This window comes from Ovis canadensis, chromosome 1, assembly GCF_042477335.2.
Source record: "Ovis canadensis isolate MfBH-ARS-UI-01 breed Bighorn chromosome 1, ARS-UI_OviCan_v2, whole genome shotgun sequence".
Taxonomy (NCBI): Eukaryota; Metazoa; Chordata; class Mammalia; order Artiodactyla; family Bovidae; genus Ovis; species Ovis canadensis.
In genome coordinates this window covers 44493970-44521591 of record NC_091245.1, presented here as the reverse complement: position 1 = coordinate 44521591, position 27622 = coordinate 44493970, and the positions used below count along the sequence as shown (strand labels likewise).

Genomic DNA, 27622 nt, shown 5'->3' with positions numbered 1-27622 from the left:
CCAGGCATCCCACAGTTTCTTATACAGATGCTTATTATTCTGCATTCTTAGCCCTGGGTCTCTGCACAGCCTGGTGTCCTCAAGTCCAGAGTCTCCTCCTGGACTGTGTGGAGCTGAGAAGATGGATTAGAATTGGAGTTCCAGTGATTCTGTGTATAGACTTTGACCCCACTGTTGTCAGCATCTTGCCTTTCCTGTCTTATGCAACACCTGGTACTTTCCAGTTCTAAGTGGCTTGCCGGTCTATTGGACACGTTGGCTCACTTTTCCAAAATATCCCTTCTGTGGAGTTTCAGCTGTGCCCATCTTTGTGGCTGTCAGGAAATCCTACTTCATCTGTTTTTCATCTTCAAAAAAATTGTTGCAATCTCTGATCTGCTCATGTCACTACCATTTTTCCCCCTTGAGATTTAATAGCTTTTATTTTCCTTTCCTGTTTTTTGTTTTGTTTTTGTGAAGTTTCAGGAGTGAGATGAGAAAACACAGGTGGCCAATTCACCATATTTGACTGAGGATTTATTATCTTTAGCTATTTCTTCGTTGAAGTATAGTTGATTTGCAATATTAGTTTCAGATTTATAGCATAGAGATTCATGCTATGACATTATGAGCATCGTGCTATGCTATAACATTTGCGTGTCATCCTCTATTAACAGTTATCATAGGATAATGGCTACAATCCTCTGTGCTGTGCAATATTGTCCTTGTTGTTTGTTTTATACATAGTAGTTTGTATCTCTTAATATCATACCCCTGACATGTCCCTCCCCGTTTCCTCTACCTACAGGTAACTGCTAGTTTTCTTTTTTCTTTTTTTTATTTACTTCTGTTTTGCCATATGTTTGTTTGTATTATTTTAGATTCCACATATAAGTGATAACATACGATATTTGTCTTTCCCTGACTTATTTCACGAAGCATAATATTCTCTAGATCCATCCACATTGCTGCAAATGGCAGAATTTCATTCTTTTTTATGACTAATATTCCAGTGTGTGTGTGTGTGTGTGTAATTTGTACCACATCTTATTTATTTATTTTTTAGTTGAAAGATAATTGCTTTACAGAATTTTGTTGTTTTCTGTCAAACCTCAACATGAATCAGCCATAGGTATACATATGTGCCCTCCCTCTTGAATCTCCTTCCTCTACCACATCTTCTTTATCCACTCGTTTATTGATGGACACTTGGGCTGCTTCTATGTCTTGTGTGGAAGCTATTGCTTCTATGAACATTAGAGTATGTGTATCTTTTTGAATTAGTGTTTTTGGTTTTTCTGGATATATACCCAGAAGTGGAATTGCTGTGACATACGGTTCTGTTTTTAGTTTTTGGAAGAATCTCCATGTTCTTTTCCATAGTGGCTGCACCAATTTACATTCCCAACAGCAAAGTACAGGGTTCATTTTTCTCTATATCCTCACCACCACTTGTTATTTGTAGACTTTTTGGTGCTAGCCATTCTGACAAGTGTAGGTAATATTTCATTGTGCTTTGATTTGCATTTCTCTAATAATTAGCGATGTTGAGCATCTTTTCATGTGCCATCTGAATAACTTCTTTGGAAAAATGTCTTCAGATCTTCTGCCCATTTTTTGACTGGGTTATTTGGTTTTTTTAAAATGTTGAGTTGTACAACCTGTTTTTATATTTTGACTACTAACCCCTTGTTGGTTGCATCATTTGTAAATATTTTCTCCCGTTCCATAGGTTGTCTTCTTATTTTATTATTGCTTTCCTTTGCTATGCAAAAGCTTTAAAGTTTAATTAGGTTTCAGTTTGTTTACTTTTGCTTTTATTTTTTTGCCTTAGGAGACCGATCCAAAAAAAAAAAAATACCGCTGTGATTTAAGTCAAAGAGTGTCCCGCTTATATTCTCTTCTTTATAGTGTCATGTCCTACATTTAGGTCTTTAATACATTTTGAGTTTATTTATTGATTGACTGATTTTTTTCCTGTCTCAGATTTATTCATACAAATAGCACAGGAGGACACCAGCCCCACGCAGAGAGCAACCCAGGGGGTCACACCAGTCCTTCTGTCCTCACACTGGCAGATAAAGGTCTCTACTCCAGGGCTTTGGTGGGGGTCTGGGCACCCTTGGCAGCTTGGAGCCGCAGCTGCAGGTGGCTTGGCCTTGGTTGGAGTCTTGACCTGGGACTTCGGCCGGCAGAGCCTGAGGTCCTTGGCGGTGCGAGCAGGAGTGCACTTCCCGAGCTTGGGGTGGGCGATGTAGGCAAGTCGGCTGAGGTTGCAGCTGCTGCCTGTTGGCATTTTGGGCTTGACCCCCTTGGGCTTCACCAGGGCCTTGACGGCCTCAGCACGTGCACTCATGGACTTGGTATTGTCGGCCTTCTTCAGGCCCTTCCTGTTGTGCTTCTTGGCAAAGCGCATGTTCCTCAGGAACTTGGGGTCTACCCCCTTAAGAGATTTGTATCGTTGTGATCGAGGTTTCTTGATGCCGTTTCTATGCCATTTTCAGGACTGGTTGTGCATGGTGTGGTTCTTGGACTTGGCCACGTCTGCACCCGGGCCCTCAGATGCCGAAGCGCGTGGGACCGGAAGAGAAACTTGAGTTTATTTTTGTATATAGTTTGAGGAAATGTTGTAATCGCTTTCTTTTACATGTCCAAGTTTCTCCAGCACTGCTTATTGAAGAGACTATCTTTTCTACATTGTATATTCTTGCTTCCTTTGTCATAGATTAATTGACCATAGGTACGTGGGTTTATTTCTGGGTTCACTATCTGCTCTGTTGATCTATATGTCTATTTTGTGTCAGTACCGCACTTTTGATTACTGTAGCTTTGTGGTATAGCTGAAATCTGGGAGGGTGATACCTCCAGCTTTATTTTTTCTCAAGATTGCTTTGGCAGTTCGGGGCCTTCTGTGGTCCCATATCAATTTTAGGATTATTTGTTTTAGTTCTGTGAAAAAGGGCTTGGGTATTTTCGTAGGTACTGCATTCCATCTGTAGATAGCTTTGGGTAGCATGGCCATTTTAACAGTGTTAATTATTCCATTATAAGAGCATGGGAGATCTCTCCATTTTGTTGTACCATCTTTAGTTTCTTGCATCAGTATTTCATAGTTTGCAGAGTATAGGTATTTTATTTTATTTCTTGGTTAAGTTTATTCCTAGGTTTTTTTACTCTTTTTGATATCATTTTAAGTGGGATTTTTTTTTTAGCTTTTTCTCTCCAATAGTTCATTATCAGTGATTGAAGATTTAAATGGTACTAATGAAAGAGTGGGCACTGATGTTCACTGAGAGTTTTGTCTATATCAGAATGGCCTCAGATCCCTTCTTTCCTGTGTTATTTCTTTCTCGTCTAGATTTCCTCAGAGAACTAGGAATTTACTGCACTGTCAAATTGTCTTCAAGCCACACTGGGTCAGTGGATAGTAAAGCCCCAGTTTTCTAGACAGCAGCTATTCTTACCTGTTTCCCTTGTGACCTAGAGTTGAGGTTCCAGGGCCCAGAACTGAGCCAGTCTCGTAACCCCAATGGGAGCTGGCTCACCATGATCATTTTAGAAATGTAGTTGTGCTTTTTTCCCCCATTAAGACTCCTCTGTTCTGAAACTTGTTCAACAAAGTATAAAACAGACCAAGTGGATAGATGTAATTTTTATCAAACTAATCTCTTTAATGAGCTCTGTGATAAGTTAAACCCATTCATGGTCCTTACTGATACAGAAGTATATGTGAATGTTCATTTGCATAATTATGAACTTATTCTAATATTCTTGTCTGTGTATAAGTCTTAAATTTAGAGAAACCCTTCACATCTTAAATTAACTTTGTCCACACTCTGAAGAAAGAGTTTTGAGTTTTAGAGAAGCAGGAGAGCCTGCGTTTGAGAACTTCTTGGGGGAATTTTAAAAAGGATCTTTCAGACTAGAGTGTTCCTGAAGAAAGCACCCAAGGTACTTGTCATTTATCTGAGAGGTGGCAAAAAATCTCTGTCATTTTGATCAGAGAGGAGAGAATAGATGAGTTGTAGGTTTCAAATTTTTGGCACTTTTGTGGAAAATGACCTCATGTGCCATGGGACTTACATGGGGGGATGTAGGACCAGTGGTATAAGTTAAGGAGGATACATGTTGAGTCAGAACCTGATCATTTGGAACTGCCTCAGAGAGAATGAGACTGCCGTCTCTAGAGGAATTTCAGTGGGAGCTCTTTGACTCCTTAGCAGAGCAGTTGGTTATGGGAGGGGACCCAGCATCCAGCTCAGACATTCATCCTGTGACTTTTAAGTCTTCAAATTTGGAAAGTCAGGTTTGGTGCTTGATAGGAACTGATACATCTCTTTTGTCTTGTTGGTTTCCATGGTGGAGCCTGTAAGAGTTTTAAAACTGTTTTCAAAGTATCTTTCCAGAAGCCATTTCTGAATTGTGCACCCTTTATCTCTTGCAGGAGAAAATGCAGAAGTTTCCATGGATGTTTCTCTGGCTTACCGTGATGATATGTTTGCTGAGTGGACTGAAATGGCCCATGAGAGAGTGCCCCGGAAACTCAAATGTACCTTCACCTCCCCCAAGGTAGGGTTCCTTAATGTCCTAGTTGATGGGGTTTTTATCTGGTTTCCAGGTATGTGGGAACATTTGCTCAGGCAGATTCCTTGTTCCTAAGCATGCATGACCCACAAAGATTAGTGGTCACCATCCTTTGTCCTAGAAGAGGGCAATTTAGATATTTCATGTCTCTGCAGAGGAGCAAAGAACAGAAGAAGGAATGTTTGTTTGAAGTGATTTCGTTGCTTCTCTAAAATGCCTCCATAAAAATAAGCTCTTTGTTCTTCTGTTAATTAGCTAAGTGTTTGAAGAATGTTGCTTAGTTAATTTTAGGTGGGTAAATCTGTTCATATTGGATCAATGCGTGTGTCTGCTGTTTCTTAGGCATCTCTGTTGCCAAAATCAGTGTGCAGGTGTGAAGACTAACAATCCCAGGGAACAAACATCAGAGACAAAAAGAAGGGCCTGAGGGAGCAGTCTAGTTTCCCTTGTGACCTCTCAGTTTCTTTGCACGTCTGTGGGACTCTCCTTTCTTTGGTTCTTCCAGGAAGATTTGTTTAACCACCAAGAGGGAAGAATGTCCCTATCCTGCATTGAGTGTAGGAAGACTCTTTCTGTTGGACAAAGGCCTCAGAATCTTGAGGAATTAAAATACCAGGATGGACTCAGTGACCCTCAGTGGACAGTGGGATTTGACTGTATAAGAACCAAATCAGAATTACTGGGTGCCCTTTTCCAGTGCCAAGTCCTGCCCTCAAACATGCCCCCCCAAGATTCTGTCCCACTCACGTTCCCCCATCTGCCAAAGTCTCTGAAGTTGAAATGGAGCCGTGGTTACTGTTACTCATGGTTACTCGGGAGCACCACCAGCTAGGTGACTTCTGATGTCCCTTCATGGACAGAAATCATCTTATTTTCTTTGCATGAAATGGAGGAGAGGCCAGACTGCACTGAAGCACATTCCTGATTATGTCGTTTATCACTTGACACTTCAGGTCAGTTGCTGCTGAAGAATTTGGCTACTTTGTAGTACCTGCTCTGTTGATCGATTTAGTTCTTCCCTTTTGCTTATAACTGCAAAGTTGGGTTTTCCTGTGGAATGGTAAGGATGACAGGTTGAAGCCTCTGAGAACCATGCCCCCATCCAGCCCTGAAGAGGACTAAAATGGGGCTGTGCAGGTTCATTACCATTGGTTAAAGGCCTGGATTTGGAGCACAGCATTCCCCGGTGGCTCAGTGGTAAAGAATATGCCTATAATGCAGGAGATGGGGTTCGATCCCTAGGTCAGGAAGATCTTCTGAAAAAGGAAATGGCAGCCCACTCCAGTATTCTTGCCTGGGAAATCCCATGGATCAAGGGGCCTGGCAGGCTACAGTCCATGAGGTCCCAAAAGAGTTGGACATGGCCAAGTGAATAAACAGCAAACAACAAATACTTGGCTTCAATTCCAGACCATTTCATTTACTGACTACATTCCCTCAGGCTAGCTTGCTTTATCTGCTCAAGCTTCAGTTTCTCTTTTGCCAAATGAAATAATAATTAATACCTGCCTGTGGAATCTCTGTAAGGACTAGATAACAGAACGACTCTTACCACTTGAATCTAGTCTGGGACATGTTTCACTAGATGGGCCACCAGGACAAAACATATTAACTAAAACCCTCATGGGCCAACCATGACCCTACACATAAGCATCTCTTGGGGCACCTGGTATTTGTTAAGCCTGTCTTTCCCTAGGGTTCCTAGACCAGAGCTACGGAAAGTGTGGCCTAAGAATTAACAGCATCAGCATCACCTGGTAGCTTGTAGGAAATGCAGATTTTCAGGTCACACTCCAAACACAAGAATCAAAATTCACACAGAACCAAGGAACCTGTGTTTTAATAGGATTTCAATTCCTTCTCTTAAGTTTGATAAAGTTTGAAAGTGACTTCAGTAGATCCTTTCCTTAATGATCAAATGTAGGGTTCCCCCCACCCCAAATTGATCCAGAATTGTTTTGAGTAGGCCCTTGGGGGTAATCTATAGATGAAAAGGAATGGTAGAGAGGAACTGGAGGTAGCAGAAGAGAGATATGTAATATTTGTAGATCTTTGTATGCAGTGGAGGAAATTAATTAAAACCTTTCTAACTGTTGCTGCAAGTTGATTGCATCATTCAAGGGTAAGACTGGTTGGATGTCTAAAGCTAAAGGATATAAAGCTTTTGCATATGGAATTTCATTCTCAGAAAAAGCAAAAAGTCATTCTCACCTTACTTAAACTCTTAGAGGGCACTGAGAAGCAGAGTCAGGGGAGGTTGTTAAGAAGCCTGAAACTGCTTCTTAATGACAGTTGCTTGATTATCTTTAGGATATGTTGATCTCTTTCAAGAAAGATACCAAACCTTGAAAAGTGTGAAGGAAATGAATCATCAAATCTATGCTTTTTGATTGCAGTGAAATTTAGACTTGAGTCTGAAGATTAAATGAGAAATTGCTTTAAAGCTTTTTAGTCTCTGGTGGATTGTGAAGTTTAAAAAAAAAATAAAAGTCAAGTTGCCACCTGCTGTAATTTGTCCTAATTAGCCAGTCTCATGCTGGATTTAGGGGAGGGCTGAGGGGGCTGGGGAAAGGAAAAGGAGGGAGAGCAGGAAATCTTTCTTTCTAAATGTCCTAAATACTGGCAGAGGCAGAACCTCAGTGCATAAAGTCCCCAGCAGGATATGGTGAATTTGTCTGAGACAGGTAGGACAGGCCAGGATCCCAGGACTCTGTGTGTGTCTCTGACCTGTTGGATTTAAGTAAATTTGTCCCATGTGGTGGTGTTACCCTCTGTGTAGGGACAGGGGAGTGGAAGACAAGGGAGTGGACGACCCATGAAGGGGCATTAGAAGGAAATCAAGAGATCACATAAATAAACCTTCTTTGCTTTACTTAGGGGGCTTCCCTGGTGGCTCAGATGGTAAAGAATCTGCCTGCAAAACAGGAAATTCAGATTTGATCCCTGGGTCAGGAAGATCCCTTGGAGAAGGGAATAGCTACTCACTCCAGTATTTTTCCCTGGAGAATCCCATGGAGAGGGGAGCCTGGCAGGCTACAATCCATGGAATTGCAAAGAGTTGGACATGACTGAGCGACTAAGTATGCATGCATGCTTAGAAAGTGATACCAAATGAGGTGGGTGACCTTCCCCAGCTACCCAGTAAGGGGTGAGGTCAGGACTAGAATTTGAATCTCTTGGCTTGAAGTTCAGTGCCCTCCTTACTATAGCACAATGCCTACCTTCAGGCGTGTCCAAGGCCACAGCATTCCTTTCTTTCTGCTTCATTCATGTGTCCTCCTCCCTGTCAGAGCTGGAGGCTGGACTTGCAAGACTCATGTCCTCAACCCAATTCTGCCATGACTTTTGGGACCTTGGGTAAGACACATAATGAAGACAGTGGCATTAGACTAAATAAGTTTTGTTGCCTTCAAACTCTCAACTTCTGTAAATAAGCTTATTGGAAACACATCAGAATATCCACTTTTTGCTGTTACAAGAGTAGGTAATCAGCTTCCTTAGTTCACCTTCATCTGAGGTTGAATTAGAGCCTATACTGTATTTTCAGCAATTTTGCAGAGTCCTTTCTGCCTTGATTTATAAGTAGAAGAGAAGGGAGCAAAGGGGAGAGAAAGATCTATATAGGAGGACTTACCCAGCTTGCAGCTGAGTTTTGGAAAAGGATTCTTTCTACGAAAGAATTTTTAAAACTTCAAATGCATGTCTAATCAACTGGTCATTCTGATAAGAGCCCCTAAGACCTTAGAAAATGAAAAACGATCATGATCAATCAGTGATGTCTACCATGAGTAGGAAAGGGAAGAGTGGAAAAATGTACGCCGGATCTGTACCTACTCTACCTGTTTTTGTCCTTTGTGTCTTCTGTCCCTGTATGAAGGTATGTTTATTGCACCCTTGAGCTCTGACTGTCTAATAAACCACTCCCCCACCCCCACCCCCAAGATCACAGAAAGAACAGACTCCTTGTTATCTTCCTTTCTCCTCTGGACTTTTTCCTCTGAAGATTTACAAAAACTTTTGGAGGCCCTGAGAATTCAAGCTTAGGAATACCAAATTCCATCCCTCCATCACTTCATCAGAAGGTACCAGGCAAACCTTAAAGCTGAAATACAAACCCAGCATGAAGGCAGACACTTGTCTGGTTCACTGGGAAATAGTCCTCAGTTGCTGAAGCTCCTGCTTCTCCATGCCCATGCTTGTGAGCTTCCCCTACCCCTCAGCTAAGCCACAAAGTGTTGTGTCCTGTGAAGTTGGAACAGAATTTCATTTTCAAAAGCAAGCTGTGCCCCTACTCACCAATCTCCCACTGCCATGTGCTGGCTGGTACCTCTTAAATTGCTTGGCAGGAAGTCCAGGAGGCCTTCCTAGCCATAGTTGTTCAGTTGCCAAATTGTGTCCAACTCTTTGTGACCCCATGGACTGCAGCACGCCAGGCTTCCCTGTCCCTCGCCCAAGTTTGCCCAAATTCATGTCCAGTGAATCGGTGATGGCATCCAAACATCTCATCCTTTGTCGCCCTCTTCTTCTGCCTTCAATCTTTCCCAGCATCAGGGTCTTTTCCAGTGAGTCGACTGTTCACATCAGGTAGCCAAAGTATTGGAGCTTCAGCTTCAGCATCAGTCCTTCCAGTGAATATTCAGAGTTGATTTCCTTTAAGAGTGGCTGGTTTGATCTTCTTGCAGTGCAAGGGACTCTCAAGAGTCTTCTCCAGCACCACAATTTTTCGGTGCTCTGCCTTCTTTATGGTCCAACTCCCACATCCACACATGACTACTGGAAAGTCTGTATCCTTAACTATACAGATTTTTGTCAGCAAAGTGATGTCTTTGCTTTTTAACACACTGTCTAGGTTTGTCATGACTTTCCTGCACAGAAGCAATCGTCTTCTAATTCATGGCTGCAGTCACCATCTATAGTGATTTTAGAGCTCGAGAAGAAGAAAGCTGTCACTGCTTCCACCTTTCCCCCTTCTATTTGCCGTGAAGTGATAGGACTGATGCCAGGATCTTAGATTTTTAAAAACTGAGTTTTAAGCCAGCTTTAAAAAGTAAAAAGGACTTCCTAGAAACTGTGTTAAATGTTTATTTAGTTTCTACTCCCTTCTGCCATTTTGTCTTTTGGGCAGTTAGAAAGATTTAAAGGTAGAAAATTCCAAGTGGTCATCTCTATCAACCTAATCTCATTATTCCCCTCATCCCTTTGAATCTTCCCCAATTCCAAGGCTCTTTTAGTTGCTGCTTCTATTTTTTTGGTCAAATCAATAAAAAGTAGGTGTTTCCTCCTTATTGTAGCATCTCTTGCAGGCCAAAACTATGTAAATAAATGATCATGATACAAGAATGTGATGAACATTAGCAAGGACTTCCTCCTGAACATTTAAGGAGTTGACTGTTCCACAAAGCTGTACAGTATCTGATAGTACGCTGTAAATTAAAAGTTCTTATAGCCCTTATAGACCAGACTAGTCTGATGTGAGGCTGTAATAAGGACTGAAGAGCTGAGAAAGGTGTTGAAATAGAAGAAATCCCTACTTGTTACCTGAGATTTCTGGTTCCACCTCAAATGTGGCTGGGTTTTATTTTGGGGAGGAAGGGTGGCAGCTTATATAAACCCAGGTACCCTATTATGTGTACCTCTGAAGTATACATTTAAGCCTTAGCTTTTTAGAGTTGGTGATATGAGTCAAAGGCAAGACAATTCAGACCCAGTTTATTGGAAATGGTGACCTTGCCTCAAACCCTCTAACTCTTCTTCCAGACCGTAGAACATGAGGGCCGTTACTATGAATGTGATGTGCTTCCTTTCATGGAAATTGGGTCCGTGGCTCATAAGTATTACCTTCTGAATATCCGGCTGCCTGTGAATGAGAAGAAGAAAATCAACGTTGGGATTGGAGAGATAAAGGATATTCGGCTGGTGGTAAGCGAATCTGACTGATCACAGTTGTGGTATAGGTTCTTACCATTTTGTCTCTTTAGTAGGGAAAAAAGTACAATGTGGAGTAGATTTTTTTAACCTAATTTAGGTTTTTTTTAATCTAAAAAGCAACTGCATATTTATTGTAGAAAATTAGAAGCACAAATAAACACATAATAGAACATGAAAGTTATCTGTAGTATCCTACCATCTTGAGAAATAACCATTTTGAGGTTTTACTATTATCTCCTTCTTGATTTTTTTCTATGTGTGTGTATGTGTATGAATATATTTAAAATTGTTCCCTTCTAGAGAAGGAAATGGCAACCCATTCCAGTATTCTTTCCTGGAAAATTCCATGGACAGAAGAGCCCAGTGGGCTACAGTCCATGGGGTCACAGAGAGACACAACTGAGAGACTGAGCTCAATCCTTCTCTTAAAGAAAGGGAGGAGATCATATTCAACTGACTCTTCCATTCTTTGCTTTTTTAAAATTTAATGGTATATTATAAATATAATGCAAATATACTTTGCGGTACTGCTTAGCTTTCCGCAGTATGTATTCACCTTAACATATTATGCCAGTGCCATCATTTGGGGCATCTAAGATAGCTCCAATTTTGCAATGCAAACCTTGGAGAAAAATCTTTGATCATGTTCCTAATCATTCCCTTAGGATAGAGTGAGGCTATCTTCATGCCTTTTGATTTAGTTTTATACAGTGCCTGAGGAGGGGTTGAGGCGAGTGTGAAGACATTACCTGCTGTGAATGTTAAATCTCTTGATCTTGGAAGTTCAGCAATAAAGATCTCCACTTACTGCTCTTCAAAATGCATCTGCTGGTAGAAAATAACACCAAGATATATTGACCTTCAAAGTTATGATTGGTGTCTATCTAGGGAATTCACCAAAATGGAGGCTTCACCAAGGTGTGGTTTGCCATGAAGACCTTCCTTACACCCAGCATCTTCATCATTATGGTGTGGTATTGGAGGAGGATCACCATGATGTCTCGACCCCCAGTGCTCCTAGAAAAGTAAGAGCTGATTTTGCAGCACTCTTAAGAAACACTGGCACAGCCTGCCATGCACCTGTTGCTGGGAATCTAGTTCAAGTGGTCAGTGTGTTATTTGGACTGGAGATTTGACTCCTTTTTCTCCTTCAGCTTTTACATGCAAATTATTGTTAAATCCTAAGGGCTCTTCTGCTCTCATATTTCCAGCTCTCTGTTCCATCTTTGCTCTTTCACGTTCTGCATCAGATACATTTCTCTGCAACAGTGGATGAACTGCATTGGTGCTCACGAATCCCAACCCCTCTCAGCAAGGATGATTTTCCTGTAGAGATAGCCCCTTTCTCTCCCACATTATTGACTTTTTGCCTTCTGTTGGATTATTCCCATTAATATACAAACACACTCTTCCATCCCCATTTGTAGTTAGAATTCTGTGTACTTCCCCTCAAAGCTACTGTGTCATTTCTTAGCTGATCTTTACAACAAAATTCCTCAAAAATCTTGTGTATATACCTTCTCCTGTTTTTTCTTGAGCCCCTTCCACCCCTTATTAAAATTATTCTTAACAGGATCACCAATGACCCCCGCCTTCCAAATCCAGTCCTCAGTCCTCACTTTTTTTGACTCGTTGTCAGCATTTAGGTCACATCTACTATATGACCTAAATCAAATCCCATATGATTATACAGTGAAAGTGACAAATAGATTCAAGGGAATAGATCTGATAGACAGAGTGCCTGAAGAATTATGGACAGAGGTTCATGACATTGTACAGGAGACAAGGATCAAGACTATCCCTAAGAAAAATAAATGCAAAAAGGCAAAATGATTGTCTGAGGAGGCCTTACAAGTAGCTGAGAAAAGAAGAGAAGCAAAAAGCAAAGGAGAAAAGGAAATATATACCCATCTGAGTGAAGAGTTCCAAAGAATAGGAAGGAGAGATAGGAAAGCCGTCCTCGGTGATCAGTGCAAAGAAGTAGAGGCAAACAACAGAATGGGGAAGACTAGAGATCTCTTCAAGAAAGTTAGAGATACCAAGGGAACATTCCATGCAAAGATGGGCTCGATAAAGGACAGAAATGGTATGGACCCAAAAGAAGCAGAAGATATTAAGAAGAGGTGGCAAGAATACACCGAAGAACTGTACAAAAAAGATCTTCATGACTCAGATAATCACGATGGTGTGATCACTCATCTAGAGCCAGACATCCTGGAATGCGAAGTGAAGTGGGCTTTAGAAAGCATCACTACGAACAAAGCTAGTGGAGGTGATGGCATTCCAGTTGAGATATTTCAAATCCTGAAAGATGATTCTGTGAAAGTGCTGCACTCAATATGCCAGCAAATGTGGAAAACTCAGCAGTGGCCACAGGACTGGAAAAGGTCAGTTTTCATCCAATCCCAAAGAAAGGCAATGCAAGGAATGTTCAAACTACCACACAATTGCTCATCTCACACGTTAGCAAAGTAATTCTCAAAATTCGCCAAGCCAGGCTTCAGCAATACGTGAACTGTGAACTTCCAAATGTTCAAGCTGGATTTAGAAAAGGCAGAGCAACCAGAGATCAAATTGCCAACATCCATCGGATCATCGAAAAAGCAAGAGAGTTCCAGAAAAACATCTACTTCTGCTTTATTGACTATGCTAAAACCTTTGACTGTGTATATCAGCAAACTGTAGAAAATTCTTAAAGAGATAGGAATACCAGACCACCTTACCTGCCTCCTGAGAAAACTGTATGCAGGTGAGGAAGCAACAGCTAGAACTGGCCATGGAACAACAGACTAATTCAAAATCAGGAAAGGCGTATGTCAAGGCTGTATATTGTCACCCTGCTTATTTAACTTCTATGCGGAGTACATCATGTGAAATGCCAGACTGGATGAAGCACAAGCTAGAATCAAGATTGCTGGGAGAAATATCAATAACCTCAGATACACAGATGACACTGTCCTTGTGGCAGAAGGCAAAGAAGAACTAAAGAGCCTCTTGATGAAAGTGACAGAGGAGAGTGAAAAAGTTGGCTTAAAACTCAACATTCAGAAAACGAAGATCATGGCATCCAATCCCATCACTTCATGGAAAGTAGATGGGGAAACAATGGAACCAGTGACTAACTTTATTTTGGGGGCTCCAAAATCACTGCAGATGGTAACTGCAGCCATGAAATTAAAAGACGCTTACTTCTTGGAAGAAAAGCTATGACCAACCTAGACAGCATATTAAAAAGCAGAGGCATTATTTGCCAACAAATGTCTGTCTAGTCAAAGCTATGGTTTCTCCAGTAGTCATGTATGAATGTGAGAGTTGGACTGTAAAGACGGCTGAGCACTGAAGAATTGATGCTTTTGAACTGTGGTGTTGGAGAAAACTCTTGAACAACCAGTCCATCCTAAAGGAAATCAGTCCTGAATATTCATTGGAAGGACTGATGCTCAAGCAGAAGCTCCAGTACTTTGGCCACCTGATGGGAAGAACTGACGCCTTGGAAAAGACCCTGATGCTGGGAATGATTGAAGGCGAGAGGAGAGGGGATGACAGAGGAGGATATGGTTGGATGGCATCACTGACTCAATGGACATGAGTTTGAGCAAGCTCCAGGAGTTGGTGATGGACAGGGAGTCCTTGCCTGCTGCAGTCCATGGGGTCACAAAGAGTTGGACACGACCAAGCAACTGAACTGAACTAAAGTGTCAGCATCTGGCAAAGCTGATCACTCCCTTTTTTTTTCATAGAGCCTCCTCCACATTCTCATGGTTATTCTCCCTTTTGCTGACTGTCACTGAGTCTCCATGACTGTTTCCAGTGATCTTTCCAACCTCTTAAGCTTTGGAGCTGAGGCTCGGTCTCTGTGTTGCAGGAAGGGGGACCCCTACCAGGCCCCAAAACTGGGCTCTTGTCTAATGTGCAGAAATGAATTGTCTAAGGAGGCACATCTCTTGCTTTGCAAGCACGTGTCTCCTCAGACAGTTCATTTCCGACCATTAGACAAGAGCCCAGTTTCAGGCCCTGGAACGGGTCCCCCTTCCTGCAACATTTGGACCTCTTCTCTTTACTAGCTACGTTTGTTTCCCTGGTGATCTCATCTAGTCTTGTGGCCTTAAAAACCTTCTGTACTCTGATGCTCTTCATGTACCCGGTCAACTTCAGCTACTCCCAACTCTGGACCCTAGTATTTCATCCATTTACTTAACACCTTCATTTACGTAGAAATGTACCACATACAAAGAAAAACACTTGTCTTCCTCCCACTTCAGACTGGCTCCTCTTTGGGGCATCTTCATCTTAGAAAATAGCAACTCTGTCCTTTCAGCTGTTTAAGAGCAGCTGATCAGACATGGAGGAGGCATCCTTTACTCCACTTTTATTCACACCCCTCTTCTAACATGCCAGGAAATTCTCACCATTTCCATATCTACCACCCTGATCTACCCCTGATTTCTCATTTCTCACCTGGATTATTGAAATAGCCTCTTAACTGCTCCTCTTATTTCCATCATTTTATTTCCTGCAGTCTGTTCACACAGCAGCCAGGCTTTTTCTTTTAAGTAGAAATTGGATCATTTAACTGCTCTGTTCAAAGCTTTCTGTTGGCTTTTCATTTCCTTTACTCTGGCCTGTAAACCCTCAGTGATCCGGCCCTTCACCACCTCTAATTTTATCTCCTATTCTTTTCACCACAGGCCATCCACCTTGATGGTGCTCAGACATGACCAGCATGCACTCTCTTTAGGGCCTTTGCACTTGCTTTCCTCTCATCTGAAATGCTTCTTCCCAGATAGCTTTGTGGCTCAATGACTCATTTCCTTCGGCCCTAGTATAATTTCTGTCTTATAGGCTTTCCCCCATCTACCTTATTTAAATTGCCTCCCATCATACTCCATTCTCCCACTTGGCTTTTTTTATACTTCTTCATAATACTTATTCTCTATTTATCATCATTCCCTCTCTACCCCTCTGCTCACCCCATCTGAATACAAGCATCACTAGAGCAGGACCATTGCCTACTTTGTTTACCTCTATATCCCCAGCATCTAGAATCGTGACTGGCACACAGTAGGAGCTCAGTAAATATGAATTTGTTGAGTGAATGAATGAAATGATGCTGCTTCATTTTTTAACCTTCTTATTGGATCCTCAGTCCTTTCAGGATAAATTTCAAATTCTCTAATAAGGTATTCAAGTTTCTTTACCAGCTCAGCCTTTTTATATATATTTCTCTGGTCTCATGGCCTATCACTTCCTGATATGTTCCATAGTCAGATCCCCAAATGCTTCAGGCTCTTCTAGTCTCCATCCAGGCTCTTGCCTCTGTTTGGAATTCCCTTCCACCTCCCTAACCTTGACTTACAACTCAGCTTAATTTCTGTCTCTGTCAAAGAAGTCCTGGTAGCAATCTATTGTACTCATCTGTCATATTGCTTGTCACACTTTATCTGGTTCAGCTACTGAATATCCATAAAGGAAAGAACTGGTCCTATTCATTTAGAACTGGACCATAGAAGTGGTCCTATCCATGGCCCTAACAAAATGCCTGATACATAATTTATGTTTAATAACACATGGGTATGAATGAAAGTATGGATAAATAAATGAAATTTTGATAGGGAAGTGGCAATTAATGGGAGAAAAGCAAAATAAAAATCAAACAAGCAGCTAAAATAATTTGTATTTCATATCGTTTGGAGTCATGTGTTATTGAAATTAAAATGCTTGTATGATTCATAGTTGCTGAGAATATCATAATAATGAGTGTTCTTAATGATCAGGTTAATGATACCCTGAATAGGTAAGAGAGGATAATTATTGGTATATTCAATGAGGTCTGTGTAAGAAGGCAAGGGAGGGTGAAAACATTTAGGAAGCACTTGATCTGAGGCGGCATCAAGATGAAGTTCAGAGCATTCAGGTTAGGTTCAGTTACTGTGTAGGAGGATTAATGCAACAGTCGTTCATTCTGCAGTGGCGCGGAAGACGACATTTAGCTTCTCCATGTAGATACTTGTTATAATGAGAGCAAAGAAACTGATCATATGGCTTCAGTGCCAACGTGGGGCATCTCATTTCCCAAAACTGAGTTTTGATTTTTAAATAAAAAATGTTTTGGCTTCCAGATAAATAAAATAGTTTTCCTCATGTTTTCTCACCATCAGAGTCATCTTTGCCCTTGGGATTTCCATGACTTTCATCAACATCCCAGTGGAGTGGTTCTCCATTGGGTTTGACTGGACTTGGATGCTGTTGTTTGGTGATATCCGACAGGGCATCTTCTATGCAATGCTTCTCTCCTTCTGGATCATCTTCTGTGGTGAGCACATGATGGTAAGTGCACCCTGGGCAAGGGGCAGTGGCGAGACAGAATAAACTAGTGGTTATAGGAGGAGGCTCAAGAGCCCCAGAGACAGACTCATGGTTCAGCTTCCTGCATTACCACTTATAAACTAGCTGGCACGTGACTTAATTGCTCTCAGTCTCAGGTTCCTCATCTATAAAATGGGTTTTAAAGGCTAAGGTGTAGGGTTTTTGTGAGGTTTAGATGAGATAATGTGAATAAATATTTAGCATCAAGTAGATGTGCAAACATTAATGATTATCAACATTTCTTGTCCTTTGACTTCAGCTCTGCTTATCCCCAGGACCAAGGTAACCACCAGAGAATGTGGGCCTGGCACTTTCCAGCTGGCAATGTGTTCAGGTGGCCTAGTAACCCCTGTTACCCAGAAATGCTGACCTCTCTGGTGTCAGTTTGCACAGACACCAAATCATATTTCAAGAGGCATTGATGATACCGTGGATAAAAATAAGAATGGTGCAGCCGTCACGCTGTGGCTAGGATGATATGCCAGTTGGATCCTGGTCCTTGGGTTAGGCACATGAGCCTCGTAGTAGCACGGACTATTTTTAAATTCCATTTTATGGCTTCTGAAGCCTTGCATCCCTTCCAGGAGAGCAGTGAGAGGAGAAAGAGGCTTTTTCTTACAGCTGGGTGGCACTGGGGGTTCTCCAGCAGCTGCACTGACCACAAGCCCTCATCAGCATGGATGGGAATGGAGGGGACTGTCTGTTTTCCTAACTGAAAGAAACCTCTTACACTTGAACATATTTTAATGCTTTCGAGTCTTTATTTTGTCCTCTGGGAACTACCCCACCTTAAAAAAGACCGGTGATAAGTCATATTGCAATTTAAATCTGAAAGGGTTCTTTTGTGGATCACAGAACTTCTACTACCTAAGGTATGTAAGGGAGCGAAATTTGCTACCACAAAGCAAAATATCTCTTTGGCGCATGAATTATTTCTAGCTGAAAACAATCAAGGTTCAAAAGACTGGAAGAGGGCTTCCCTGGTGACTCAGTAGTAAAGAATCCGCTTGCCAGTGCAGGAGACATGGGTTCAATCTCTGATGTGGGAGGATCCCACATGCCTTGGAACAACTGAGCTTATGTGCCGCAACTATTGAGCCTGTGCTCTAGAGCCCGGGAGCTACAACTACTGAGCCCACATGCCGCAACTGCTGAAGCTCTTGTGCCCTAGAGCCCATGCTCTGCAAAAGAGAAGCCACCGCAATAAGAAGCCCACACGTCACAACTAGAGAGTGGCCTCTGCTTGCCGCAACAGAGCAAAGCCCCAGCAGAAATGAAAACCCAATAGAGCAAAAAAAAAAAAAGACAGGAAGAAACTTTGACCTTCCCCTTAACTGCCTAAAAGAATTTCGGTAGATGACCTGTTTCCCTGAAGAGAGCTATTACCAGGTGGTGAAGGTGAAGGTGAAGGTGAAGTCGCTCAGTCGTGTCTGACTCTTTGTGACCCCATGGACTGTAACCTACTAGGCTTCTCCATCCATGGGATTCTCCAGGCAAGAATACTAGAGTGGATTGCCATTTCCTTCTCCAGGGGATCTTCCTGACCCAGGGCTCGAACCCGGGCCTCCCGCATTGGAGGCAGACGCTTTAACCTCTGAGCCACCAGGGTATCACCAGAGATACCTGCAAAGAATATGGACTGGGTGGTGGAGGAAAACTCAAGGCAGGGCCTTAAAGATCAGTTTACTACCTGTCTTATTGTCTCAGCATGGCCCAGCAAACATTTGTTTACCAAACGTTTGCTTTTCTATCTCCACGTGAATTGCCTTCTTCCTCTTTGAAGTCCCAAACCACTACTCCCAACATCTTTTGTCCTTAGCTGAAGACCGGTATTAAGAGGTGAGGGTCAGTGATCTGGAGATTAGGTCAAAGTATTTATGAAAGCAAAACAACAAATGGATCAGTTATTTAGATAATTTCTGGAAGATGTTGAGAAAGAATTTATAAGACTCTGTGATGTAATTTTTTTAAAAAAATCAAAAACTATGTGCAATTTAGAGAAATTTTTTCCATTTGTTAGGACTGTGTTGTTGTTGTTTTAATCTATATCATGATTTGATACACAGGAGATAGGCAGCAAGGATTGTTGGATGACTGACTCACTTGTAGAATTGCTTTGCTTTCCCCTATCTTTTTCTCACTTCTCAACTTGGTTTTCCTCAGGACCAGCATGAGCGGAATCATATAGCAGGGTATTGGAAGCAAGTCGGACCAATTGCTGTTGGCTCTTTCTGCCTTTTCATATTTGACATGTGTGAGAGGTAAGCAGGGGGCCTATGGAACTCTGGACGGAAATGCATGTCACTGGGTTCGCTTTCAACTCTTTAGAAAAAGTATCTGAAAAGGCGGAGGAGGTGATTGGGAGCCTGTAGGTTGAAAGCATGGACATGACCACATCCTCAGGTTAGCACTGGGATTAAGAGACAGAGCTCTCTAGAGATGCAAAATATTTGAGCTAATTGTATTCTTCAGACTTTGTTTCTCTCTACATTCTCTGCAACTTAGCCTGAATACAGACACCACCCCTCTGGCTGAAAAGCTGAGAGTGTATAGAAGGGAAAGCTCCCCTTTGCCTCTGTATTAATTGTGTCTTGCTTTTCCGTCTCATTTCTCTTTGTAGAGGGGTACAACTGACGAATCCCTTCTACAGTATCTGGACTACAGATGTCGGAACAGAACTGGCTGTATCCTTCCTTGATGGGCTCAGGGTTTTGTTTCTTCCTGTAGCCGCCTGGTCCCCAAGATAATTTTCTAAGTCTCACTGATGCTTTCCATGTGTACTCAGCCGGGGCTTTGATCTTCAGACCAATGATAACAGCACAATTAAGGCAAATAATGAGGAGAATTAATGCTTGCTTTCAAGCCGGGGTGAGAGCAGGCAAAACAAGGAGGTTGCAGCAAGTCCACACAGCCGAGGCATCGGAGTGGCTAGTCTTGCCGCTGCCTGTCTAAATGCTCTATTATGTACTTGTTTACCACAGACTGAAGCATGACTGGTTTTTCCCTGCAGCCACGGAGGTTCGTCTCAGGGCCCCCGTTACTGACATCGTCTGTGTGCCAGACTTCTCACAGTGACCTTGGTGTGCTGGCATCCGATGCCGCTGCTATTCATTTCCAAGACCAAGTGGAGATAAGGCTAAGGTGATTAGTTCCAGAAGAGTCACCCAGGCTTCTGGTTGGTTGGCATAAACTCTCCGAGTCATCTTCATGAAGCAGAAGCGACAATCTTAGCTTATCCCTTTTAGGATGCTGGATTTAAACATTTTATCTTCCTCAATAATATGTTAAGTGCTTCAGGAAAAAAAGACTGTCCTAGGGAGAAGAGAGAAAGGCTTGAGTTGTATTCTTTCTTGATAATATCTTGTCATATGCTGATAAATTAGCTTTGTCCAGCCATGGTCTTTATATTGGCTTCTTAGCATCGCAAGAACTTTGCGAGTAAACTAGATCAAAATTATCATTGCTTTAAAGATGAGAGAATTGAGCTCCCCATTTCTGCCATCCCCCCACCAAAAAAAGTTAGCTGTACCACCTGAGGACTGTTTATGATCCTTAGTCTGCTTCAACTCCTCATTTTTCAGAAATGCTGGAGGTCCAAGGAGGCAAATAATTAGTCAAGTCTTGCAGCAAGTAACTCTTTTCCCTTCATTCAAAGGCACCATTGATTTTAGGAAAGGAGTGTAGTAGTAGTTAATTGCTCAATTGTGTCCAACTCTTTGCAACCCCATAGGCTGTAGCCCGCCAGACTCCTCTGTCCATGGAATTCTCCAGGCAAGAATACTGGAGTGGGTTGCCATTTCCTTCTCCAAGGAAAGAAAGAGAAACTGCATTAAATATATTATTTAGTGGAATATGGGGCTTCCTTGGTGGCTTAGATGGTAAAGAATCTTCCTGCATTGCAGGAGACCCAGATTCTATCCCTGAGTCGGGAAGATTCCCTGGAGAAGGGAATGGCTACCCACTCCAGTATTCTTGCCAGGAGAATTCCATGGACAGAGAAGCTTGGTGGACTACAATCCATGAGGTCGCAAAGAGTTGGACACAACTGAGTGACTAACACTTTCATTTTAGTGAAATATAAATGCTGAGTTCACCCTTGTTTAATTTTTTTCTTAAAATATGCTACTTGGCCTGAAGTTATAGCAGAAAAAAGTTGGAGTCTGGTCATTTGCCGCCCAAGTCAGATCACTCCACCCCAAGCCTTGCTAATTGTCAGATTAAGTTTTGAAGGTCAACCTCAGAGTATATTGCCCCCGCCCTCAACTCCCACCTTGGCCATGTGTCCTCTGCTCCACATTCCATCTGACAAGATTCTTCTTGTGTTGAGAGAAGATTGCAACAGAACTTCATCTTGAAGGTTTCACTTCAGTACCTTCAGCCTCATGCCCAGCATCCCTTATGGCCACAGTTGCTGCTACTGCCTCCAACCCCCACTCCATGCCCTGCAAATCCAGGGTACCTCAACCTCTTTATAAAAATCTGGATACTAGGCCAATGGTTTGCAAACATGGTTATACTTGGTTTCCTAGCCCTTGGAAAACCTGATTCTGTAGATGTGCAGTGGGACCTGGGCACCTGTGTCTTTACTTATGTGGTGATTTTAATGCAGCTTTCTACTTGATCAATATTTTACAACAAATATCCAATATTTTAGTGCTTTTCAAACTTACTGTGCATATGACTCTCCCTAGGACCTTGTTAAAAGGCAGATTCTGATTTAGTAGGTCTAGGGTGGACCCTAGAGTCTGTATATCTAAAAACAAGGTTCTGTCCCTCTTGTTATCCAGCTTAGAAAGCTATTTGGAACATTCTTCACTCACTGGCACTTCTATGTTAGGAAACCTCTCTGATGTTGATATTAGAAACCCAGGTTTTAATACTTTATCCTCCTGAAAATTGCCTACATGTTTGGAGACATAGAGTGGTGCCCTTGAGTGGAGTGCTTGAGTCCATGGCGAGCTGGCCATTTCCTTGACTAGACACCCTCAGATGGCCTTCATCATCGTGGCCGGGATCTGCCTCTGCCTCTACTTCCTGTTCCTGTGCTTCATGGTCTTTCAGGTTTTCCGGAACATCAGCGGGAAGCAGTCTAGCCTGCCAGCCATGAGCAAGGTCCGGCGGCTGCACTATGAGGTGAGCAGGAAACGCGGAAGAGGGCAGGACGGTAAAAGAATGGTGTGGCTATAGCACATGACTAAAACTGTTAGAATCAACTACGTCCAAGATGGCAGAAGATTTGGCTTCCAGTAGACCTTGAGCCTCATTATACACTAACTGTAATACATTCAGTTCAGTTCAGTCGCTCAGTCGTGTCCAACTCTTTGCAACCCCATGAATCGCAGCACACCAGGCCTCCCTGTCCATCACCAACTCCCAGAGTTCACTCAGACTCACGTCCATCGAGTCAGGGATGCCATCCAGCCATCTCATCCTGGGTCGTCCCCTTTTTCTCCTGCTCCCAATCCCTCCCAGCATCAGAGTCTCTTCCAATGAGTCAACTCTTCGCATGAGGTGGCCAAAGTACTGGAGTTTCAGCTTTAGCATCATTCCTTCCAAAGAAATCCCAGGGTTGATCTCCTTCAGAATGGATTGGTTGATCTCCTTGGAGTCCAAGGGACTCTCAAGAGTCTTCTCCAACACCACAGTTCAAAAGCATCAATTCTTCGGTGCTCAGCCTTCTTCATAGTCCAACTCTCACATCCATACATGACTACTGGAAAAACTATAGCCTTGACTAGATGGACCATAGTCGGCAAAGTAATGTCTCTGCTTTTGAATATGCTATTTAGGTTGGTCATAACTTTTCTTCCAAGGAGTAAGTGTCTTTTAATTTCATGGCTGCTGTCACCATCTGCAGTGATTTTGGAGCCCCCCAAAATAAAGTCTGACACTGTTTCCACTGTTTCTCCATCTATTTCCCATGAAGTGATGGGACCTGATGCCATGATCTTCGTTTTCTGAATGTTGAGCTTTAAGCCATTAGTATAAGCTAAATGACATACCCACCAGTACCATGACAGTTCTGAGGCTAACCCATAAAAGACCAAAAAGTGGGTGGTGGCCCAATTCCTGGAAATCCTTACCTCTTTCCCCAAATAATTGGAATAATCCTCCCACTGTCTAGCTTATGAACTTACCTAGTCCATAAAAACTAACCACACCATATTTCAGTACCTCTTCCCTTCTGAGATGGCCCACACTGTGTCTGTGGAGTGTGTTTTTCTCTAAATAAATCCATTTCTTGTCTATCACTTGTCTCTGAAATCTTTTGAGGCAAAGCAAGAACCTCAAATTCATCAGCAACATACTGGTGAAGCAAGCCAGGAGGATTGGGTAAACCTCAGCCTCTGGCTTCCATGCCGCTCAAGAGGCACTGCCTTACTTCCTGCCCTTACTTGCCCACTCTCTCCCTTACTCTCTCTCTTTTGCTTTCTTACTCTGTCGCCTTTTAGACTTAGCCTGTCACCTCCCTTGCCCTTTGAGAGGTGCTGCCTTACTCTGCTGGAAATGGGGAAAGAGAGATCTGCCAGGCATTTTCAAACCTTGCCACTTGGTCTTCCACTTCTTACTGTTATATATGCACAGGGCATGTCAGGGAAAGTCTCCAGCCATCCTCACAGGATGGGAATCGAGCCATACGATGTTTGCCCTTTGGGTTTACCTTACCCACCATATAAGTAACTGTTAACAAGTGCAATTGTGTAAAAGCATGAAATACAGCCTAAGAGTTTGTACCATGGGCTGCAGTTCCGTTGGGAGCTCCCTCAAATAGTAGGTCATTGGTGCCCTTTACCTCTGGGTGTTGGAACGGCAGGGGGTGGTCCTGCTCCACTTGGTGGTAACCCTCCTGGTGTTGGCTGGCCTCCTCTAGGGTCCACCTGACCCCACCGTGCCCTTGTAGGGCAAGGCAGGAGACTCGAGCTGGGTTGTTGCACACACAGCTATGCCTCTGGGGTGGCACGATGCAACAATGACCTGCATTTGCTGTGCTTGACACCCTCGGGGTCCTGTGATTGGGAATGTCCTTCCAGTGTCCTGGGGTCCTCTCTCCCCCTACCTACAGTCGTGATGTCTCCACCTCTGCTGCCGTATCTGTGCCTGCACCCAGCCCCACTGTCTGCTGACCAGAGCACGTGTGGGAAGGCACAGGAGGAGGATGGCACTGAAGCCCCAGGGATGCTGCCCTCAAAACAGAAGGGGAAAGAGGTTTATTTTTTTCTTTTTCACACACCATCTCCCTTAATGGCCAGTGCCTGTTTTCCAAAACTTAACCAGCCTTTTAGAGAAAAAGGCTGGGACTTACATAGGTCTTAGAATAATGAGGGGGCTTCCCTGGTGGTGCAGCAGTAAAGAACCTGTTTGCTGATACAGGAGACGCAGGTTCGACCCCTAGGTTGGGAAGATCCCCTGGAGGAGGAAATGGCAACTCACTCCAGTATTCTTGCCTGGGAAATCCCATGGACAGAGGAGCCTGGTGGGCTACAGTCCATGGTGTCACAAAGAGACACAACTTAGCAAGTGAGCACACACGCAGAACCAAGAGGATGTCCTTCCAAAAGCAGCATAACCTGGAACAGAGGGATTAATCTATAGAATCTATAGAGAAGCCTTCAGGAAGGTCACTCATGCTGGGTACCATGGATGTCAGGATAGGACACGGGCCCCACTGCTGCCACAGCAGCGAGTAGCTAACTTGTTGTGGATAAAGTGGACAGGATAGGTGGTCAGGAGCACTTGGAACCAGTCCGCTCTCAGAGAGCCCCCATGGGATCTTGTAGTGATAGTGTTCCTCTCTGGTACAGGAGCATTCTCTCCCTGAAGGAATGATGGGGAACACCTCTTGCATCCCCAAGAACTCACCCCTGCGGTGCAGTTTGAGTCGCTGGGACCTGTCTTCTCTAGATTCTTTTTCTAAGAAGTAATTTTATTTATTTACTTTTGACTGTGCTGGCCCTTTGTCGCCATGGGGCCTTTTCTCTAGATGCAGTGAGCAGGAGCTATTTTCTAGCTGTGGTACTAGGGCTTCTCATTGCAGTGGTTTCTCTTGTGAAACACGGGCTCTAGGGCATTCAGGCTTCACTGGTTGTAGCACGTGGGCTCAGCAGCTGTGGTTCCTGGACTCTAGAGACGGGCTTAGTTGCTCAATGGCATGTGGGATATTCTCAGACCAGAGATCGAACCTGCATCTCCTGGACTGGCAAGCGGATTCTCTACCACTGAGCCACCAGGGAAGCCCTCTAGATTCTTTAAAACACAAGAGCTCATTTGTTTTTGTAATGAAGCCTGGCCCCAGTATAAACTGATGAGGCCTGGCCAGAAAATGGGAGCCTCAGCTACAGTACCACCCTACAGTTAGACATCTTTTTGCAAAAGGCAGGAAAAATGAATAGAAATTCCTTATACAGGCTTTTATGGCCCTAAGAGAAAACCCAGAGCTATTCAATTTCCATGTTAGGGAAACTTGCTGACGGGGACCCATTCGGACTACACAAAAGCCACCTCTAGTGGCACCCCTGGAAGAACACAAGCCACAGAGAGAAGACCCAAGTCCCAACACTCTTCTGCCATCTTCAGCCTCTGCCCTGCCTTTTAAGCGTCTTTGCCCTTCCACCACACTCAATGCAAAGCGTCTTTGCATTTCCACACACAAATGCAGCCAGAGCCTCCTTGCCCCCTTCAGAAAATAGTAGGTATGCCTCAGGGAATTACCCAGCTTCCACACACCTTATTCCGTATCTGACCTTAACCAGTGCCTCATCTGCTTAGGTAGATTCTCAGAGGACTCTAGCTGGTTCACCGAAGAATTCCAGGCACTGACTCTTTCCTTTGACATTACCTGGAAGGATGTAAATTTTATCCTTTTCCATTGCTGCATCAGTGAGGAAAAGGCCCATATTGGGGCACAGGCTCAAAAATATGCTCATGAATTACACATTGCCCAGCCGCATCGATGCCCTGTTGGCCTGAGAGCCGCGCCTCTAATGGGTCCCAATTGGGACTATCAGCTAGGCCAGCCTGGTGTTGCTGGTAGGCATCCTTTGCCTCATTAAAGGGATGAAATGATGCATAATTAAACCTATTAACTATGGTAAGAGATCACCCAAGTCCAAGATGAAAATCCAGCCCTATTTCAGACTTGATTATTTGCAACGTACTTCATTAGTCAGCCCCTGACATCTGTTAGAAGCTTCAAAAACTTGCCATGGGGCCCCAGACCCCTCTCAATCTTCTTATAGACCCAGCCTTCAGTGTTTTCAACAATAAGGAGCATGCTGAGGAGGAAAAGAAGAAATGCAGGACTTCAGGAAGGACAACAAGCCAGGCTTTTGGCAGCTGTCATGACAAGATCTAACCTACCTCCGGTTACCCCAGAAGTACTCTCAGAAGACTCCCACCAGGAAAGGGAGCATGTTTTAGCTGTGGGAACGCTAAACACTAGATCAAGGAATGCCGTGGAAACATGTCCCAGCCTCCACCCTAGCTGCCATGCCCAGTTTGTAAGAAGATGGGGCACTGGAGGAGGGGATTGCCCCCAGCTCTGAAGGAAGTGAGGAAATTCCCCCTGCTGGTCATGGCAGTGGTTGATTGACAGGACCTAGGACCTCCCAAGGGCTCTGAGAAGCCAGTCATCACCACATGGGAGGTACTACAGGTGGGGCGTTGATGTTAGCAGGTAAGCTTGTCCAATTTCTAGTGGACGTGGGAAACACTCTGTCCAGGCTTCTCACACTGGGTCCCTTGCCCCTGAAACCTGCTCTTTTGCAAAAAGAAAGCTAATACTAAAGCATTTTACCACCCTTTTAACTTGTACCTAACTCTCAAAACTTTCAAGTTTCTTGTCTTGCCTGAATACCCCTAACCCATTATTGGGAAGTGATTTTTTCTTAGCTTTGGGGGCAACTCTTACTTTCTCTGAAGACCAAAGTGAAGGAGTGTTTTTGACTGGACTGTGTATTATATGAGACATGGATGATCCAATCCAAAATATTCCCTCAGAATCTGAAAAACATAGATCCATAGGAAATCCCAGGGAAGGCAAAATTTGTCACTCCTATAAAAATCACCTCAAAGGAAATGAATCACTTCCCTTCTAGGCACCAATACCCCATAAAATCAGAGGTTCGATGAGGCCCCAACCCCTAATCTAAAAATTCATTGAATACAGGCTTTCGGTGCCATGCCAATCTCCCTGTAATACGGCAAATACTACCTGGTCTTCAGGAGCCCTTATCTCTGGCATCTTTTTAAATGCAAATTTTTAAAAAGGGGGTAAGGTAATTTAGAACTGACTAGTCAAGGATAAATGGAAATCCTAAGTATCTGTAAACACCAGTAAGAAAGGGTTTGAAAGTGAAGTCACTCAGTCGTGTCCAACTCTTTGTGACCCCATGAACTGTAGCCTACCAAGCTCCTCTGTCCATGGGATTCTCCAGGCAAGAGTACTAGAGTGGGTTGCCATTTCCTTCTCCAGGGGATCTTCCTGGCTATCTAGATAAGTGACCTTGATTTGTTCCAACTGCCAGAAGCCCAGTTTGAATCCAACCCCTTGTAACTGATGGATTTTACATTTTTGTAACCGACTCAGGGCTGAAATTTTGAAATGGGAACTATGAGGTATCTGTGTTTGCATGTTTGTATATATCTGTGTTGTAGATGTATGGTATTGCCAAAAGGAAATTAAGTGCTTATAGTAATACGAACACTCAGAAGACTGGCCAGAATGAAGTTCAGGTTCGTGTCATCTGTAAGATTTTCAGTACTAAAC

The 27622-nt window shown here is 43.2% G+C and overlaps 1 protein-coding gene across 1 annotated transcript in view; it reads left to right on the top strand.

Moving 5' to 3' along the window:
• The window catches only part of WLS (Wnt ligand secretion mediator), a 116384-nt gene that overhangs the window by 66809 nt on the left and 21953 nt on the right, over positions 1-27622 (top strand). Inside the window, exons 3-9 of the mRNA XM_069564179.1 lie at positions 4424-4548; positions 10321-10482; positions 11380-11516; positions 16650-16818; positions 19021-19118; positions 19478-19541; positions 21847-21990. Of these exons, the coding sequence (XP_069420280.1) occupies positions 4424-4548; positions 10321-10482; positions 11380-11516; positions 16650-16818; positions 19021-19118; positions 19478-19541; positions 21847-21990 (899 nt within the window). The remainder of the gene's footprint in view (positions 1-4423; positions 4549-10320; positions 10483-11379; positions 11517-16649; positions 16819-19020; positions 19119-19477; positions 19542-21846; positions 21991-27622) is intronic.